Source organism: Entelurus aequoreus, linkage group LG12, assembly GCF_033978785.1.
Source record: "Entelurus aequoreus isolate RoL-2023_Sb linkage group LG12, RoL_Eaeq_v1.1, whole genome shotgun sequence".
NCBI classification, from domain to species: Eukaryota; Metazoa; Chordata; class Actinopteri; order Syngnathiformes; family Syngnathidae; genus Entelurus; species Entelurus aequoreus.
In genome coordinates this window covers 36045637-36064214 of record NC_084742.1, presented here as the reverse complement: position 1 = coordinate 36064214, position 18578 = coordinate 36045637, and the positions used below count along the sequence as shown (strand labels likewise).

The 18578-nt window shown below is 42.1% G+C and overlaps 1 protein-coding gene across 1 annotated transcript; it reads left to right on the top strand.

Moving 5' to 3' along the window:
* Positions 1 to 230: 230 nt before the first annotated feature.
* On the top strand, positions 231 to 17235 carry hdac8 (histone deacetylase 8). The gene is made up of 11 exons (XM_062066997.1): positions 231 to 531; positions 637 to 689; positions 759 to 889; positions 6034 to 6175; positions 6247 to 6359; positions 6686 to 6763; positions 6831 to 6939; positions 7016 to 7188; positions 7690 to 7784; positions 13170 to 13275; positions 16957 to 17235. The coding sequence occupies exons 1-11, from the start codon at positions 418 to 420 to the stop codon at positions 16977 to 16979; spliced, it is 1137 nt and encodes a 378-aa protein (XP_061922981.1). The 5' UTR covers positions 231 to 417; the 3' UTR covers positions 16980 to 17235.
* The last annotated feature ends 1343 nt before the right edge of the window (positions 17236 to 18578 follow it).

Here is an 18578-nt window from a genome sequence, read left to right as displayed (position 1 = left end):
ACTAGAAGAATAAAAGACTACAAAAACTCCCAGAATGACCTTCGTCAAATTTAGTCCAACTCTAAAAACATACACCCCGGAAACATTTGATTGTGTGTTGAGCTCAGTCCTTACAGATTGTGTCAGAGTCTAATGATCACTATCATAAATACTAGTAAAATTAATCAAATACATTTATCCTTTATTCACATGTTTTCTCTGATAAGATAACGTAATACGAAAACAGTCAGTTGTAGTTTCCGGGGGAGTGTTTACGGTGAAACACTAAATGGGAACACTGGTTTGCCTACCGCCAATGAAAACCATATAAGACATTCTGCTTGAGTTTTAGTGTGTTTTTATATCATACTTATTTTATGCTTGTATTCATATTATTGTGTGGTGTGCTTTTTTTTCTCTACATTGTATCCGTCCTAAATGAGTTTTGAAGGAGACAGCGTTAACCACAGCTACAGCAAACGGAATGTTGCGTATGTTTTTAGCCAGGAATACATTGAAACTTGTGATTCGTTATCCAAAGTGCCAAACCGGGTGAGTTCATCATCATCTTTGCATCATTGCAATAAACATGTTTTGAGGATGCAGGTTGAAGTCTTGAAGACGGATCGTGGTTTTTTTTTCTGTCGATTTTTGTAGGCGAGTATGGTCCACTCACTGATAGAAGCCTATGGACTCCTCAAACATATGAGGTTTGTTGTTGACAGTGACACAACTTAGGTGAAGATGCAACACTAATACCTGTTCTCCTTCCATGCCAGCATTGTAAAACCTAAAGTGGCTTCTATAGAGGACATGGCCATGTTCCACACAGACTCCTACCTGGAGCATCTTCACAAGATCAGCCAGGATGGAGACAATGATGACCCACAGTCAGTTGACTATGGCCTGGGTAAGGGAGGTCAACTATAATCACCTGTATATGCATTCATATGACATCAAGTTTCACAGTTTTCAATAACTACAACGACAGTAGTGAGGTTCCCATTTAAGGTAAAGTACAGTGACATGAGAAACGCTCCAAACAACTTAAAACATGCAACAACCCCGGCCGAGTCATACCAGAGACTATAAAAATGGGACCCATTACCTTCCTGCTTGGCACTCAGCATCAAGGGTTGGAATTGGGGGTTAAATCACCAAAATGATGCCCGAACACGGTCACCGCTGCTGCTCACTGCTCCCCTCACCTCCCAGGGGGTGGAATGAGGGAATGGGTCAAATGCAGAGGGTAATTTCACCACACCTAGTGTGTGTGTGACTATCAGTGGTACTTTTATCTTTAAACACATCAATCAATCAATCAATGTTTATTTATATATCCCTAAATCACAAGTGTCTCAAAGGGCTGCACAAGCCACAACGACATCCTCGGTTCAGATCCCACATAAGGGCAAGGAAAAACTCACAACCCAGTGGGATGTCAATATGAATGACTATGAGATAAATGCTGCAGGATAAAAAAAAAGGGGGGAGGCGGGGGGGGGGGGGGGGGATGCTGCAAATGCCAAAACGCACAAAACTCCCTAAAAAAAACTGCAGTAGAGAAATGCTGCAATTTTACAGAACAGAATATTAGTTAGGTAGATTACCAGGAAGTTAGCCGCCAGGGGTGCTAGAACTGAAGGATATCCAATGTAATATTTTATTGTATTTAGGGCAGCAATGATAAAACAATTAGTTTGTTTAAAAAAAAGCCCAAATTTAGATTCTGTTACTTCTATTAATTGTTTCATGAGTGTAACTAATAAGAAAAAAAAATACATTCGGACCACATTGAGTGCCCGGAACTTTAAAGGGGAACTGCACTTTTTTGGAATTTCACCTATCATTCACAATCCTTATGTAAGACAAGAGCACATATATTTTTATTTTTTTTGAGCATTGTAAATATTATATAAATGCAATCAAGAGTCAGCTTACAATGGAGCCTGTGGGAGTCGCTCCATTCTGCCTATAAAAGCCCTTAAAAGACACCCAAACACCTCCATTACATGCTGTAAGTATGATATGTAATGTAGTAACGGGCACTGTCCACATTAATAATATTTTTAAATATTTACGTATTTTGATCATTTTAAGCATACCCGACGCACAATCCTTATGTAAGACAAGAGCACATATATTTTATTTTTTTACGCATTGTAAATATTAGATAAATGCAATCAAAAGTCCGCTTACGATGGAGCCTGTGGAAGACACTCCATTCTGCCTATAAAAGCCCTTAAAAGACATCCAAACACCTCCATTACATGCTGTAAGTATAACATGTAATGTAGTAACAGGCACATTAGTAATAACTTAATATTTATGTATTTTGATCATTTTAAGCATACGCAACGCATTGATTTAAAAAAAAAAACACATCACGACGTTCACTTTTTTTCCCCACTACATCATTACTACTCACTGCAGACTTCATGAGAGCCAACAAACATAATAAAACATCACTTACTGTACAATGTCTGCTGTCATTAGGATGCAGACGGATAGAATAGTGTTTTATTCTCGTTTTAGATGAAAAATGACTTATAATCCTCGCAAAGAAAAGGGGGGTGGAACTAAGCGTCTTTTCGTGTCGTTCTCGCCATTACCGGGTCTAAATTGGCTGTCAAAGTGTACCAACTTGTCAGAATACGTCCTCATGCTTCTACTATCCAGGTGAGAGGCATGAAATATGATCTACAATAAACTTCCACGAGCAAAAGAAGCGAGGAAGCAGCTTACCACTCGATGATGTAAACATTGGCACACACGCTAGTTAGTGATCATGGAGAAATAGATTGTCTGCGTTAGCGCTTATAATAACAATATCACTAACACTTGGTTAATATTCAAGTCACAAAATGTGAAAGGAATGTTGTTGGTGGTTTTCAGAAGGTTATTTATTGGGTTTTATGGGTGGGATAGAGGACCTCCCATTTGCTCTGTTGTAAGCAGAATGTTATTTACGTTTATTTACAAGTTAGGAGCATTAAAAAAAATACATCTGCCATCACGTCTTTCATAATGTTTGTGAAAGATAAGCAAAATTCCCCAAAAATTGCAGTTCCCCTTTAAATACGCAGACATAGTTTCTGCTCAGCCGCTGTAATAGAGCGCACATGAGCGCGGTGGTGTGTTGGTGCTATTATCTGTGCTGCAACAAACAGCGGAGATGTTGTTTTATTTAATGTATCAATGCACACATGGGAAAAGAGTACTTTTATTTTTGATGATGTGCATTTATTTGAAAAAAAGAATAAAGGTTGTGGCAAGCATAAAAATCGTTTTTTATGTCAAAATGTTTCCCTAAAATTTGCATTGAGGCAATAAAGTGTGTTTTATCCGATCACTCGATTAATCGATCAAACTAATCTATAGATTACTCCTAGTATTATAGAGCAACTGATTTTTACATCCAATATTTGGACAAAGACATAAAGAAGAATTAAATATTTCACTCCACCAACTTTCTTCTGAGCATCCCGCTCATGTAATTAAAGATAGATATCCCTCAGGTGTGGCGCTACTAGTAGCCTGGCTAATTTCCTGGTAGTTTTTGGTGTTAGATTTATTTATTTATTTATTTCATTTATTTTTGATCCTGCAGCGTGTATGCGATTACAGCATTTTTATTGTCCTGTTGCATTCTTTTGATAGCATTTTTGTGTGTTTTGGTTTTGGATTATTTAATTTGGACATTGGTACACAATTGCCCCTGTCAGACATGGTATGAAAGACACCAAAATGTAACAAAAATAAATGGATATTTAAAAAAATAATTTTTGCTTTTTAACATACTTGCAATTAATTTTACTAACAACAGGAGGCGCCACTGTATCAAACATCAAAGTGCTGCAGGTAAATTGTTAGGGATTCATCAACACCACTTTATTTAGACTCAGAAAGTACTCACAAAAGTGGGAAATATGATTTCTGGAATAGTCATAAGTGTCTCTGAATACAACTCAAAACATTTAGCACATAAATGTGTGGTGTAAACTTGTGGATTGAATAAGGAACTCAAGCAATGTGCTGGTATGGGACAGTTTATTATGAAACATTACAAGCAAATGGTGATTATTTTTGGCGGCCCTGTTAGGTGGTGGTATGCATCGTAACGCCGCTTCTTAACCCAGTTCAAACTCATCTGTTTTTTACAAATAATTAAAAGGCACTGGAGAAAGGATCAGTTTTGCCAACTTAGTGCCTTTGTGGCCATATTTAGTGAGTATCAGGGACATCTAGATACTAGAGGTGTAACAGGTAATATATTCAGAATTTCCATACAGAGGTGCCGAATTTATACATTAAAAGTAAAAAACAAAAAGTGTTTTTTGCATCATGCATTTTCTCGGTAATCAAATACAAGCAGTCACTAAAGGCAAAATATTTGCCACAAGAGCGGTGATCCAGTCATGCAGGGCAATTTTTTAAGCACGCGGAGTGCTCATAAACACCCCAGTGAAAGGTGAAGTGCACACCTCGACAAGCGTGCAGCCCAGCCTTTGATTAGCGGTGGTCATGATTAGCAGTAGTGCTAAGGAGAAAGAGCTTGGAGACATTCTTCCGTCGTCTGGTAACACTTCACCTTGCTGGGAAAATACGAATACCAGTGATGTCCCTTGTGTGGACCAGGGATAATTTTTTATTTCTTAATGTAATTTATTTAGGCAGTTATTATTTTGGTGTTTCTATTTTCACAATTAATATTTATAGTGATTTTGTAATATTTAAGGATATTATTTATTTTAGCTATTTACTTATTTTTATCAGCATTTTCAAATGTATTGTTCCATTCATCCATCCATCTTCTTCCGCTTATCCGAGGTTGGGTCGCGGGGGCAGCAGCCTAAGCAGGGAAGCCCAGACTTCCCTCTCCCAAGCCACTTCGTCCAGCTCCTCCCGGGGGATCCCGAGGCGTTCCCAGGCCAGCCGGGAGACATAGTCTTCCCAACGTGTCCTGGGTCTTCCCCGTGGCCTCCTACCGGTCGGACGTGCCCTAAACACCTCCCTCGGGAGGCGTTCGGGTGGCATCCTGACCAGATGCCCGAACCACCTCATCTGGCTCCTCTCGATGTGGAGGAGCAGCGGCTTTACTTTGAGCTCCTCCCGGATGACAGAGCTTCTCACCCTATCTCTAAGGGAGAGACCCGCCACCCGGCGGAGGAAACTCATTTCAGCCGCTTGTACCCGTGATCTTGTCCTTTCGGTCATAACCCAAAGCTCATGACCATAGGTGAGGATGGGAACGTAGATCGACCGGTAAATTGAGAGCTTTGCCTTCTGGCTCAGCTCCTTCTTCACCACAACGGATCGATACAGCGTCCGCATTACTGAAGACGCCGCACCGATCCGCCTGTCGATCTCACGATCCACTCTTCCCTCACTCGTGATCAAGACTCCGAGATACTTGAACTCCTCCACTTGGGGTAAGATCTCCTCCCCAACCTGGAGATGGCACTCCACCCTTTTCCGGGCGAGAACCATGGACTCGGACGTGGAGGTGCTGATTCTCATCCCAGTCGCTTCACACTCGGCTGCGAAATGTATTGTTATTTAATTGTATAAAAAGCCATCTATCATTTGTTCTTTTTTTGCCCGATTGGAAAATGGTGACATTTAAATACAAGAAGTGAACAAGTTATCAGTAACTGTTGAGATGTGGAGAAGAGGTATGATTACACAAGATCTACTTCATCTGACCCCTTCTCAAACATGTTGAATTGTGCAAAGGTAAACATATTGTAGTACTTGTAGTAGCATGTTTGAAACAAATAAAACCCTATTGATACCATTAATACAACTGATACAAAATGGTCATACAGTATGTGAACATGTTAGACACAGGAAGTGAACACACTATAAGTAATTGCTTAAATGTGGATAAAGAGTAGGATTAAATGAACTCTTTTTCAGGCACGTGTAGCAAGTTCCAAATAAATGAAGCCGTCATCCCTAAAATGTCGCTTCCTCCTTTTGTCCTCCCCTGTTCATCCTTCCGTCTCGTTGCACCACCTTTTCCTGCTCTGTCCGCCATTTAACGTCCTTCAGGTTACGACTGTCCAGTGGTGGAGGGCATATTTGAGTATGCCGCAGCAGTAGGGGGCGCTACACTCACAGCTGCCCAGTGCCTGCTGGACCAGACGAGCGACGTGGCCATCAACTGGGCGGGAGGGTGGCACCATGCCAAGAAGTAAGACAGGAGAAGGACACTAATGGTTTAATTTGATCTGTCACCACTGACCAATTTTTGTTACCCTCCAGGGATGAGGCGTCGGGCTTCTGCTACGTGAATGACATTGTGTTAGGGATTCTTAAGCTGCGGGAGAAATATGAGCGAGTCCTTTACGTGGACGTGGACCTGCATCACGGAGACGGTACGCCGTTACACAAAAAGGACCTGCAGAATGGCAATTTTAAAAAGCCACGCCCCTTTTGATTCCTTTAAATGTGCAGCGTTTGTTGGCTACCTTGTCAGTGACTTGGCAGGGCTGCATATAATAATGTTCTTAATAGTGGTGCAAAGGCCAAATTAAATTGTGGTGCAGAATAGTTTTTTTTTTTTTAAACAAAATCCAGCAGATGAAACTGATAAAAAAAAGAAGTTTGCAGCCTACTTTGTAACATGTGTTACACCGCCTTTGCTTTGCTTTACTATTAGAATTGTGTCTTCAAGGACTTTAAGGATGCCTTATTCCTGCAGGTGTGGAGGATGCCTTCAGCTTCACGTCTAAAGTCATGACAGTCTCCCTGCACAAGTTCTCCCCGGGATTCTTCCCAGGTAGCTCAACACGTTTTTCCTGATTTTTAATACTATGACACACTTGAACATAAGTGTGTGTGTGTAGGTACAGGGGATGTGGCCGATACCGGATTGGGTAAGGGCCGCTGGTACGCCATCAATGTCCCGCTGGAAGACGGCATCCAGGACGACCGATACTTCCAAGTTTTCACCAGGCACGAACACTCCCTCGCCGCTTCTCTGGTCGCGCCCATTAAGTTGGTAACAAAGAGATGCTTTTCCCTTTTGCAGCGTGATGTCGGAAGTGCACGTGCAGTTCAACCCAGAGGCGGTAGTGATGCAGCTTGGAGCAGACACCATGGCGGGCGACCCCATGTGTTCTTTTAACATGACCCCGGTGGGCGTGGCTAACTGCCTGCAATATGTTCTGCAGTGGCACCTGCCGACGCTGCTGTTGGGAGGAGGTGAGATGTCCATGTGTGTGTGTGTGCGCTGCTAACAATGAAGCCATTTTACTGGAATACAAACTGGCCTCTTTTCCCTTCCCTCACTGTAAATGGCATTTGTGCCACCCCCAATAGTGTTCAAAATGTACAGTATGCAATACAGATAACCACAAATGTTAAACATCATTGAACAAACCACTTACAAGTAATTAGTTGCGTCTGGTGTTTTGCTTGATGGCGGCCATGTTTTTCCAACCAATCTTGCTGAAATTTTACAAGTACATTCATGTTTGGTCAGTTCCCTAAAAGTGTATCCCACATTTCGTGGGGATTAATCTCAACACCAAAATGCACACCAATGTATTTGTCTTGTTTGTTTTTTGGGGGGAGGATTTTTAGGTAAAAAAAGTGCTCTAAATATTGTAGGCAGCAAGGACAATAATAACACAACTTTACCTGTCTAAAACATTCATTTATTCTTGCCAATGTGGGCGTGGCTTACCTGTCTCCTCCCGCCAGGGGGCTACAACCTCGCCAACACGGCTCGCTGCTGGACCTACCTGACAGCAGCAGTTCTGGGAAAGCCCCTTGCCTCAGATATTCCGGACCATGAGGTATTACTACATCTTACACACCAGGCCCATGTTTTAATTGACACATGTGTTTTGAAAAGAAAATATACACAAACATTTTTGTGTCTCGTCTCACTGAACAGCAGTGTGAGAGTGTGTGTCTGTGATAAAGGTACCGATTGTTTCTCCTTGCCATGGTCCTGCGGCCCTCTGTAACCTTTGACCTCATTTAGAGGCTCTCACTTGAAAAGATGGCGGCCATTAGGGCAGCTGCCTCAGACAATGATGACAAAGCTAGCACACACTCAAGCATATGTTCATGGCGGCTTTTTGAAATGTTGGCCTCCAATTTAGAGAATAATGGAAGAACCTTATCATTGCTTCTACAGTGTACTGTGTGTGCGTGTGTGTGTGTGTGTGTGTGTGTGTGTGCGTGATGCTCAATAAGAGGAGCATTTATCAACAATGACCAAGCAAAGCTGGACAAAACTGGCTTTGTGGTCTTCCTAGAACATGTGTATGTGTGTGTGTGTGTGTGTGTGTGTTTGTGTGTGTGTGTGCTAACATTCTCTATAGCTGTCGATGAATACACACATTCATTTATTGTTCAGTTAAAGCGTGATATTCCATAATAAGTCCACACATACTGTATGACTCCCCATGTTGCTTGATTCGTTGTTGTTGTCCCTTTTCCACAAATCCCTGTTTTCAGGCTTCTGATTGGCTAATACAACCGTCATCAGGGACTCTTATTACCACCAGTTTGTTTTAAAATGCACTTGCAACTCGCAGTTGTCAAATCAAAAAGCATGTTGCTCCAAATAATATTTTATTTAAAACTAGGGCTGTCAAATTATTAAAATATGTAATCACGATTAATCGCAGTTTGTTCATAGTTAACTCTGAATTAATCGCGATAATCGCAGATAGGTATAATTTTCATCGTGGCGAATTTGGTAGAGTGGCCGTGTCAGCAATCGGAGGGTTGCTGGTTACTGGGGTTCAATCCCCACCTTCTACCATCCTAGTCACGTCCGTTGTGTTGTGTCTGATTTTAACTTTATGCATCGTGTCCTCTTTAAACATCTTCTGGTTCCAGATGAAACGAATACGTCGACACTACTTTTTAAACAGATCTGTTAGGAGCGTGATAAGACAAAAGTGGTGTTAAATGGCCACTTTAAAAAAAATAAAAAATATTGCATATACAATGATCCATCCATCCATCCATCCATCCATCTTCTTCCGCTTATCCGAGGGGTGGCACTTTTGTAATCACATATATTCAAATTACAACGATTATATTCTGACATACGCAAGACAGACACATGTGCAGGAAAACCGGATGTGTACAGTTACCTTCAAAATAAAAGCGTTATTTCAAGCGTCCATGTGGATGTTAACGGTCATGGCTGTAAAACTACTTGATAACACTTCACTAAAGTACATTGGGGGAACTTTTGTAATCACATATATTCAAATTACAACGATTATATTCTGACATACGCAAGACAGACATATGTGCAGGCAAACCGGATGTGGGGCAAGACACTTCACCCTTGCTCCTGATGGCTGCTGGTTAGCGCCTTGCATGGCAGCTCCCGCCATCAGTGTGTGAATGTGTGTGTGAATGCATGAATGTGGAATTACTGTCAAAGCGCTTTGAGTACCTTGAAGGTAGAAAAGCGCTATACAAGTATAACCCATTTATCATTTATTTATTTATCTTTAATCGTCGGCGGTCACTCGTGGTCGAGTATGACTGTAACAATTTTTTTTTTTTCTTCAGCTGCCTTCGCTTTGGCGTGGGCTATTCTTTTCACTTTGCAGTGGATGTCGTTTTGCCAAGTGATGAAAGCTTGCCGCTTGTTGTCAATTAGTTGCTGGATCTCAGTGTCGTTCTCATCAAACCAGTCTTGATGTCTCCTCTTTTTGAGACCAAGGATATTTTTGCAGTCGAAAGTGTGCTCCAGTGTGTTTCCGTATCCTCTGGGTACTGTTTGGGCAACGCTGCGCCAAAGGCCTCCTGCAGCTGTTGTGGGTAGGTGGTGTCACTCAACAGCTCGATGTTAATTCTAGGCCGGCACTGTCTTTTCTGCATCCGTCTTTTCCGCATTAAGCGGATGGACATGATGGAGCGAATGAGGCGGTGGTCGGTCCAGCAGTCGTCTGCAGTGGTCATTGCTCTGGTGTTTAGGACGTCGCGACGGTCTTTAGAGCGGACAATGACGTAGTCAATGAGGTGCCACAGTTTGTAGCGAGGGTGCATCCATGATGTTTTGAACTTGGTTTTCTGACGGAAAAGTGTGTTGGTGATGACCAGGTTGTGCTCCGAGCACTTAGTTAGCAGTAGTGTGCCATTAGAGTTTGTATTTCCGACCCCTTCTCTCGCCAGCGTACCCCTCCATAGGTGGTGGTTTCTTCCCACTCTGGCGTTGAAGTCTCCGAGCAGGATTAACTTGTCCTCCTTGGGGACTTCAGATAGAACTTTGTCCAGGTCAGCATAAAAGGCCTCCTTAACTTCATCCTGTGCATCAAGGGTTGGTGCATAGGTACTAACGACCGTGGCCATATGACTGCTAGCAAGCATAAGGCGTAAGGTCATTAGGCGCTCGTTGATGCCCACAGGGAGTTCATGGAGGTGGTTGATGAGGCAGTTCTTAATAGCAAAACCCACACCGTGGATTCGTGGCTCATTTGCAGGCTTTCCTTTCCAAAAGAAAGTATATCCGCCTTTTTCTTCCTTCAGCTGCCCTTCGTCGGCCAGTCGGGTCTCGGAGAGTGCTGCGATGTCGATCTGGAACTTCCTTAGCTCTCTGGAGATGATGGCAGTTCGCCTTTCAGGTCGATCGCTGGCTTGGTTGTCCGTGAGGGTTCGCACGTTCCAGGCTCCAATGTGTAGTTTTTGTTTTCTTTGTTTCTGACCGCGTGGTGGTGATCCCTCTGGATGCGGTATTCCAGACAGGATGTTGCGAGGCAGGCTATTTTTAGGGTACCTTTTCTAACCCCCTCCCCTACTGGGGTGAGCAGAGTGGATCCTGAATAGGGCTGCTCAGTCATGGGTGCAGCTGCCGAGAAGCTCTTCTGCCTCAGTCCATGAGCTTAACGACTGAATCTAACACCCAGCGCCTGTGTGCCAGGTTGTGGCTAGGGACTGCCAGACTTCACTGTCCTGCCCCCGTTACCACTTCCCGGTCGCCAAAGGACTTTGAAGTATCCGGGATGTAAAATGGATGGGTTCCCATTCGGGAGGACGCCTGCGCGTGACGTCTTTTAGCGTGGGAAGACTGATGCGCCTGCAGCCACCACACGGTCCTTGGCAGAGAGGGGCCTTGATCCAGTGGCATGGATCCATGACGACTAGAGACCACCCTCTGTTGCAGCCTTCATCCGCCTTCAGTGCCGTTGTGACATGCAGTGTCATCCTCCGCCACTTCCACCGTTGAGGTCTTATATCTATTTAACCCATAGATGGGGAAGTGGTTGGCAGACGCCAGGGCGTGTCCACACACTGGTGGGCCTGCACGCCTCGCCTCTGGGGCCCACTGCTGCTCCGAGATCCCCTACAGTTTAGCCTGTGTCCGCAAAGACGCAGTTTACCGTGTGTGGCCAGACATATAATTTTTGGGGGGAGGGGGCTATCCCAGATGTAATCTGGGATATTTCTACCTGAATAAATGCTTTTGATATTCTGTACATTACATGTTGTACAAGTTTGGTCTTCATTATGCTGCATGGCAGTGTTTTAACCTTCTCTATTAATTAATAACATGTAATATTGAGCCTGCTAATCATTCAGTAATGGAGGACTTGACCAGAAAATGTTATAAAATAATTTACACAATATTTCAGCCATCCAGCCTTACATAATATAATTTTTTTCTATTTTCAAATTGTTGCTGCTTATTGTACTTTGTTGAGATTTTTTTTTTTTGGAGATTTACTGGCAACAAATCTAGCATCTATTTTTGGTGTTATTGGAGAGAGACTGTTTAGATACTGTGGTGCCATGTCCGTGGCGAAAAGCGAGCCGGACTTTGCGTTGCTAGGAGCCTCTTTCTCATTAAAAGCCGCCACTGTCATCTGAAATTGTGAAGATAACTGTGTGCAGGTATATCTCGAATATATTAAAGTACATCCACAGCGCAGACACGCTGCCTCCGCTCCAGACAAACCCCTGCGTATAGCTTACGTCATTACAACATCGGTTTTGAAAACACTGTTCCGGTGATTAAAGTATGTCTTTTTCCGTCCAAATGTTCGGTGCATTATTAGTCAATAGTGCGCAAATAATAAAATATATAGCCATTCATACTGTAGCTACCTGCTTGTGTTAATGTGTATGTTTAGTGTGTTATGATGGCCATTTTTCCTATGGTCTGTGAACACACCGTGTCGGCGGAGAATGAACAAGTGTTGTGTGTCTTGAAGTGAAGCACGGAGGCAGACTGGTGTGCACGGAGGAAATACTAGCTGGAATTGGGCCCATTGTTATCATGACATTGGCAATAAAAGCTAAACAGAAAGTCAGGCTTTTGGATCCTAAGAGTCAGTGTGTTTAGTCAATCTTAGATTGCACAAGGTTTAAATAGGTAACTGGTGTGGGTATATTTTGACATATACAGTAGAAAATTGATGGGATGGATGGACAGAAACAATAAAATATGATAATTATTAGCATATGCAATAATAAAAATGGAAAAATAACGAGGTTGAGCAGTCATGATGATGATGATGACGATGATGAGCAAACAACACAAGAAGCAGCAAGTACAGGAAAGGCAGGATGCTTATGGAAAGGAAGCAGGCAGGCGTCCCGCCTCTTTACTTCCCATTTCCTCTCTTTTCCTGTCTGCCACCACTTCCTGGCCCGCCTCTCGCTGCCGTTCAGAGCCACAAGCTCAATGTTCTGAAATGTCACAAAAGATGAGTGTATGTGTGGAGTGAAGACACAGCTTCATCAACTCATAAATGTTTCCATTTATGAGTTGACCGTCCTAAATCGCGGCGTGTGCGTCATCACAAGTCCATGTCCATGTGACGTTCTGCGTTCTCTGTCGTCCTTGCGGAATTCTCGCTGATGTCATCAGCGCGCTCTTCTCGGGCCATCCAAAACAAACATGGCGCCAGCAGCAGTGTGTGTGTGCGCGTGTGTGTGCGCGTGTGCGTGCATGCGTGCGTGCGTTTGTGTGTGTATGAACCACAGGACCAGCGGGTTCATGGGAATACATTAATCTAGGTGTGCGTGTGTGTGAGGCTGAAGATAGGACTCACAAAGCTATCAGCTGATGGCACAGATATAAAGGATGTTCTCCACACACACAAAGGAGGGTCGTCTTTGTCTTTTTAAACCAAAAAAACATGGTCCTATAAAAATTATACCACTGAGCGCTATTAAGTTTCCTAACTGAGTTCTGTGTGTTTCAGTTTTTCACAGAGTACGTGCCAGACTACTCACTGGAGATCAGCCCGAGCTGCCGACCCGACCGCAACGACAGCAAACACCTGGACCAGGTCATCAAGACCATCAAAGGTCTGTAAAAAAATGTATCATACGGTACCTCACAAAAGTGAGCGTACCCTTCACATTTTAGCAACATTTGCATCATCTCCTCAAGGAATTGCACTACAGCAGACCTGGGCATTCTACGGCCCGCGGGCCGCATCCGGCCCTTTGCGCATCCCTGTCCGGCCCGCGTGAGGCCAATCATAAATTACAAAATCAATTTCAAAAAGTATCTATGTCGAGTGTGCAATACAACGGTGCTGCTTTTGTTTTGAAAAGCGTTATTTGTATTACTTCCGTGTGGACGTATGCGCGTGTGCGATTGTGAGTGAATTGAACGGCGCAATCACAAATTACAAAATAAAGTTTAAAAAACATCTATGTCGTGCGTGCAATACAACTGTGCTGCTTTTATTTTGAAATGTGTTATTTATGACCGTATGTCCGGGGGGAACCTGTGAGTGAAGGTGCATAGAGACAAGTGATGAGACGCTAAAAAAAGAAAAGTTGATGACGAATGGTGTTTCCAACAAGACATGGACTGCCAAGTATTTCTTTACATAAATGAAAGGTAAAGCCGTGTGCTTAATTTGTGGTACACAGCTTGCTGTGTTTAAAGAATATCATTTTAATCGCCACTACACGATGAAACACGAGGGAAAATACCGGAATCTGTCTGATGAAGCTCGCGCAAGGGAGGCCGATGCGTTGATGGTAAAACTGCAAACCCAACAAGGACTTTTTGCCATATTTCACACCCCCAGAGATGCAGCCGTCAGGACAAGTTTCGTCATTTCTCACAAAAGCGCCAAAAAAAGTAAGGCGTTTTCTGATGGAGAGTTTATTAAGGAGTGCTTATTGGACTTTGTTGCGCTGTATGCCCGGAGACATGGACTGTTTTTCGCTGGCTTTGGATGAGAGCTGTGATGTACGTGACACCGCCCAGCTGCTCTTCTTCTTACGTGGGATAACTGCAGACTTTCAAATCACGGAGTAGCTGGCAGCCATGCAGTCAATTAAAGACACAACCACAGGTAATGACTTGTTCACATAGGTAAATGCGTGTTTGGACATGTTAGGACTGAAATGGGACAAGCTGGCAGGTGTGACAATCCAATCCACTTTATTTATATAGCACATTTAAACAACAAAATGTTTCCAAAGTGCTGCACAACAATATTAAAAACAAAATTTAAATATTATCCTTAGCTCCACCAATGACTGAATAAAAAGAAAAAACAATTACATATAAAACCAATATAAAAAACAATATAAAATAAATATGATTAAAAACTATTTTTAACAACAAATGGTTGTCCAAATCTGACGGGGAAAAATGTTGGATAATGCAGGATAAAGTGACCATCAAAAGCAATCTGCTTTTGTATAAAGTTAAGTTAGGTTAAATTAAATTATTATTATTATTATTAATTATTATTATTATTAATATCATTATTATTTATCTTACGGTATATCAAAAATAATATTGAGCAAAATTTAATTGAAATATTGTCGTGTGGCCCTCCAGCAGTGCTCGGGTTGCTTATGCGGCCCCCGGTGAAAATTAATTGCCCACCCCTGGTCTAAATAGTTGGCAACCTAAGTGAGGAGCATGCTAATTGTGTCTAGTCCTACAGTCAAGCATAGTGGTGTGACTGGGGCCGCGCGAGTGCTGCTGACACGTTGGGAGCTGTGGTTCATGGAGGTTTTGAAGCAGAGAAAGATCTCTTACCATGGTAAATTTGGGAAACAAATATGCAAGGGTTATCCAGCATCCTGAATACTCTTGGACATGAAATTCAGCAGCGCTGCCCAGTTTTTTACTGGAATTCTCTTCCACTCCTCTATGATGACATCACTGGTGGATGTTTGACAACATGCACTCCTCCACCTTTCTTACTTCTGCCTAAGAATGGATATCGTAAATATAAAAACATGGTAGAAAATACTAAAACAGAAAGATAGTTATTATAGATTACGAACGAAGGTGGACATTATACAAATAAATAATTGAAATACAAATGTTGCGATATTGTATAGATCAAAATACATACTCAACAACTACATGTAATGTATCAAACTTTTGGTGGCCCGTACATTGGTTATTGTACAGAGGTCTGGGGACATGCATATAAAATAACTGCCAAACCAATTTCCATATTACAAAAGATATAGCAATAATTAATTGACCGGACAATAAAGACTCAACAAATTATTTATAAACTCGCGGATTAATAAATGATCTTGTAGAAAACAAAAGCAATTAAAGCTGCGAGCAGCGTTGAACACTGCGGGGTTCACTCGAGCCGACCGGCGCGCATGACGCTTGCGGTCACATCCTTCCCAATACCACCATATATTTCGGGACCCCTAAAGTATTACATTTCTTGCCATACCTGATGTGCCTGCAAAATATGAGGACTTTTTGTGCATGTTAAGGGCCTCAAAAAGGCGTCCAAACGTATAGAAGAAAAACACAGCAAATTCAATTGGGCCCCTGTGGTGCTCTGCATTACACCTTGCTGTGTGCATTTGAACATGTACATGAAAAAAACAAACATTGAAAGAAGGTCTCAATTGGGTTCAGGTGTGGGGAAGTCATACTAGGCCATTCCATCACCACAGCAAGGCTCCTTTTCATGTTGTAAAACTGCAGCGAGACCCAGTTTCTGTTTCACAATGTCAGAGTACATGTTGGAATTGATGCTTCCTCCCAACACACCACAGCTTCCGCACTCGTGCAGCCCCAGACCATGACACCGCCACCATCATGTTTGACTATAAGCAAGACACAGTTATCTTGCTACATTTGTGAGGTAATAACGGCTGTGTGTTCTGTGTGTTGGCTCACTTTCAATGGATAGTAAGTAAATATACAGAGGCTACTCTAAAACTGAGCCCCTACGCTTAAGAACAGACATGCTGTCCTAAAAATGCTTGCTGAAATGCAAGATGCCGTAGTCGACTGCTTTAATGTCTATAGGTACCTTCCTATTGCCGTTCCACCAAATAAAAGGGTACCAGAAACATGCAGTACTTTTACTGTTTTAGACAATGGAAACCCTTCTAACAACTAACTGCATGTCCTCCATCAAGAAAAAAAGACAGCACGATTCACCTATTTTTTTTTTTTTCATAAATACAAGTATTTGTTCTCTGTGAAAGCAAACCTGACTTTCCATAAACGTTTTCCTCCTGTTGAAATGTCAGCGCTGTCACATCTGTTTTATGTCCTCCTCTCTTGTCTCTGTCAGCTCACATTTTTCCGCGCATGACGATTAATCTGTACCGAGCCACCACTGCATTTGGTACATCCGCACCACTGAATTACATCATTTGATGGCTAAGTGATGGAAACAGTGGTTGCCCTTGGACACAAGCAGGCGCCTCTGCGTCGTTTTACCATGAAACTATAGGTGGCGCTGTGAAGCTGCAGTGTCCAGTTCTAAAAATACAATGGACAGGCTGACGGGACACAAGTGACAGCTCCACAATAGCCAGCAAACAGGACATCCTCTTTGACTGCGTCAAGGCAATTACTCTTCCACGCTTTGTGTGTGCGTGCGCTACATTTAATATTAGCTACAACACATTAACAAACATGGAATCTGTAGAAATTACGTGTGCATTTGTTGCTTGACGTGATGACCCTGCGTATATACTGTGTGTTGTTTACATGTGTGCGCCTCTCTATTTACTTGTTTGCAGGGAATCTAAAGAATGTGGTTTAGGACACGTCCACGCACAGAGTAATGAAGACAATATGGAGTGGAGGCCTTCAGCCCTGTGGTGCGGCATGGAGAAGCGTTTTGGAAAACACTAGCGGTTTCCAGGGAAGGATTTTAATGGGGGGCGGGGGGTTGTGATGTGGTTGCTACAATGTTCACAGTTTTAACATGTTATTGAGGCGAATGCTTTGTAATACTTAAATAAAGTGATTGTCTCTGAGTATTTATTTTTTATTTCTATTTTTGTGTCTTTGCTTTTCTTAAATCTCCAATTTTAGAGTATTTTTCCACCAATTTTAAGTACCGTATTTTTCACAGCATAAGTCGCTCCGGAGTATAAGTCGCACCGGCCAAAAATGCATAATAAAGAAGGAAAAAAACACATATAAGTCGCACTGGACTATAAGTCACATTTTTGGGGGAAATTTATTTGATAAAACCCAACACCAAGAATAGACATTTGAAAGGCAATTTAAAATAAATAAAGAATAGTGAACAGCAGGCTGAATAAGTGTACGTTATATGACGCATAAATAACCAACTGAGAACGTGCCTGGTATGTTAATGTAACATATTATGGTGAGAGTCATTCAAATAACTAGAACATATAGAACATGCTATACGTTTACCAAACAATCTGTCACTCCTAATCACTAAATCCGATGAAATCTTATACGTCTAGTCTCTTACGTGAATGAGCTAAATAATATTATTTGATATTTTACGGTAATGTGTTCATAGTTTCACACATAAGTCGCTCCTGAGTATAAGTCGCACCCCCGGCCAAACTATGAAAAAAACTGCGACTTATAGTCCGAAAAATACGGTAAGTTTTAGAGGTGCCACGATGATGTTTTGGATGTGTGTTGTCCAAAATCCAGCCTTGATGCTAGAATTCATACAGTTAGAGGTACATTTAGTAAGCCCTACTGCAGGGGTCAGCAACCCAAAACGTTGAAAGACCCATATTGGACCTAAAATACAAAAAAGTAATCTGTCTGGAGCCGCAAAAAATGAAAAGCCGTATATAAGTCTTGTAATGAAGGCAATGACCTAAGTGTCTATATTAGCTATAATTGCCTACTGTCGCAGGCTGAGGTAAATCTTCTTTGACAGAAATGTTGAAATGTAATATTCTACACATTTTTACAACATTAGAAACTATTAGTAAATCAGAGGCTACTCAGAAGGTGAGATAACTCCTGGAAATGACTGGCTTTTAATGGCCAAAGATGTAGATGTGTGTGTCCAAGTTAAGGCTGTCTTCTTTTAATAGATTTATTACAATCTTTGGCAAGCTAGGTAATGTTTGCTGTGGTCTGGAACAACATGGCATACAAACAACTATCTGAAATGCAGCCAATATTACATACGCATAATGTGCTATGAGACATGCAAAACTAAATTATATACAAAAAGGATAAAAGTAAAGGATAATTAAATAAGCTCAAATATACCTACAAACGAGGCATAATGATGCAATGTGTACATACAGCTACAGCCTAAATAGCACTCCAACTCTGATTAGTACTCCAACAAGTCAATAACATCAACAATGTTCACCTTTGTGCATTCACGCACAGCATAAAACTTTTGGTGGAC

Coding starts and splice junctions, on each gene's coding strand:
- hdac8 (XM_062066997.1), top strand. CDS start 418: ATGAGTTTTGAAGGAGACAGCGTTAACCACAGCTACAGCAAACGGAAT. Junction 690..758: donor GGACTCCTCAAACATATGAG/GTTTGTTGTTGA, acceptor CTTCCATGCCAG/CATTGTAAAACCTAAAGTGG. Junction 7,189..7,689: donor GACGCTGCTGTTGGGAGGAG/GTGAGATGTCCA, acceptor TCCTCCCGCCAG/GGGGCTACAACCTCGCCAAC.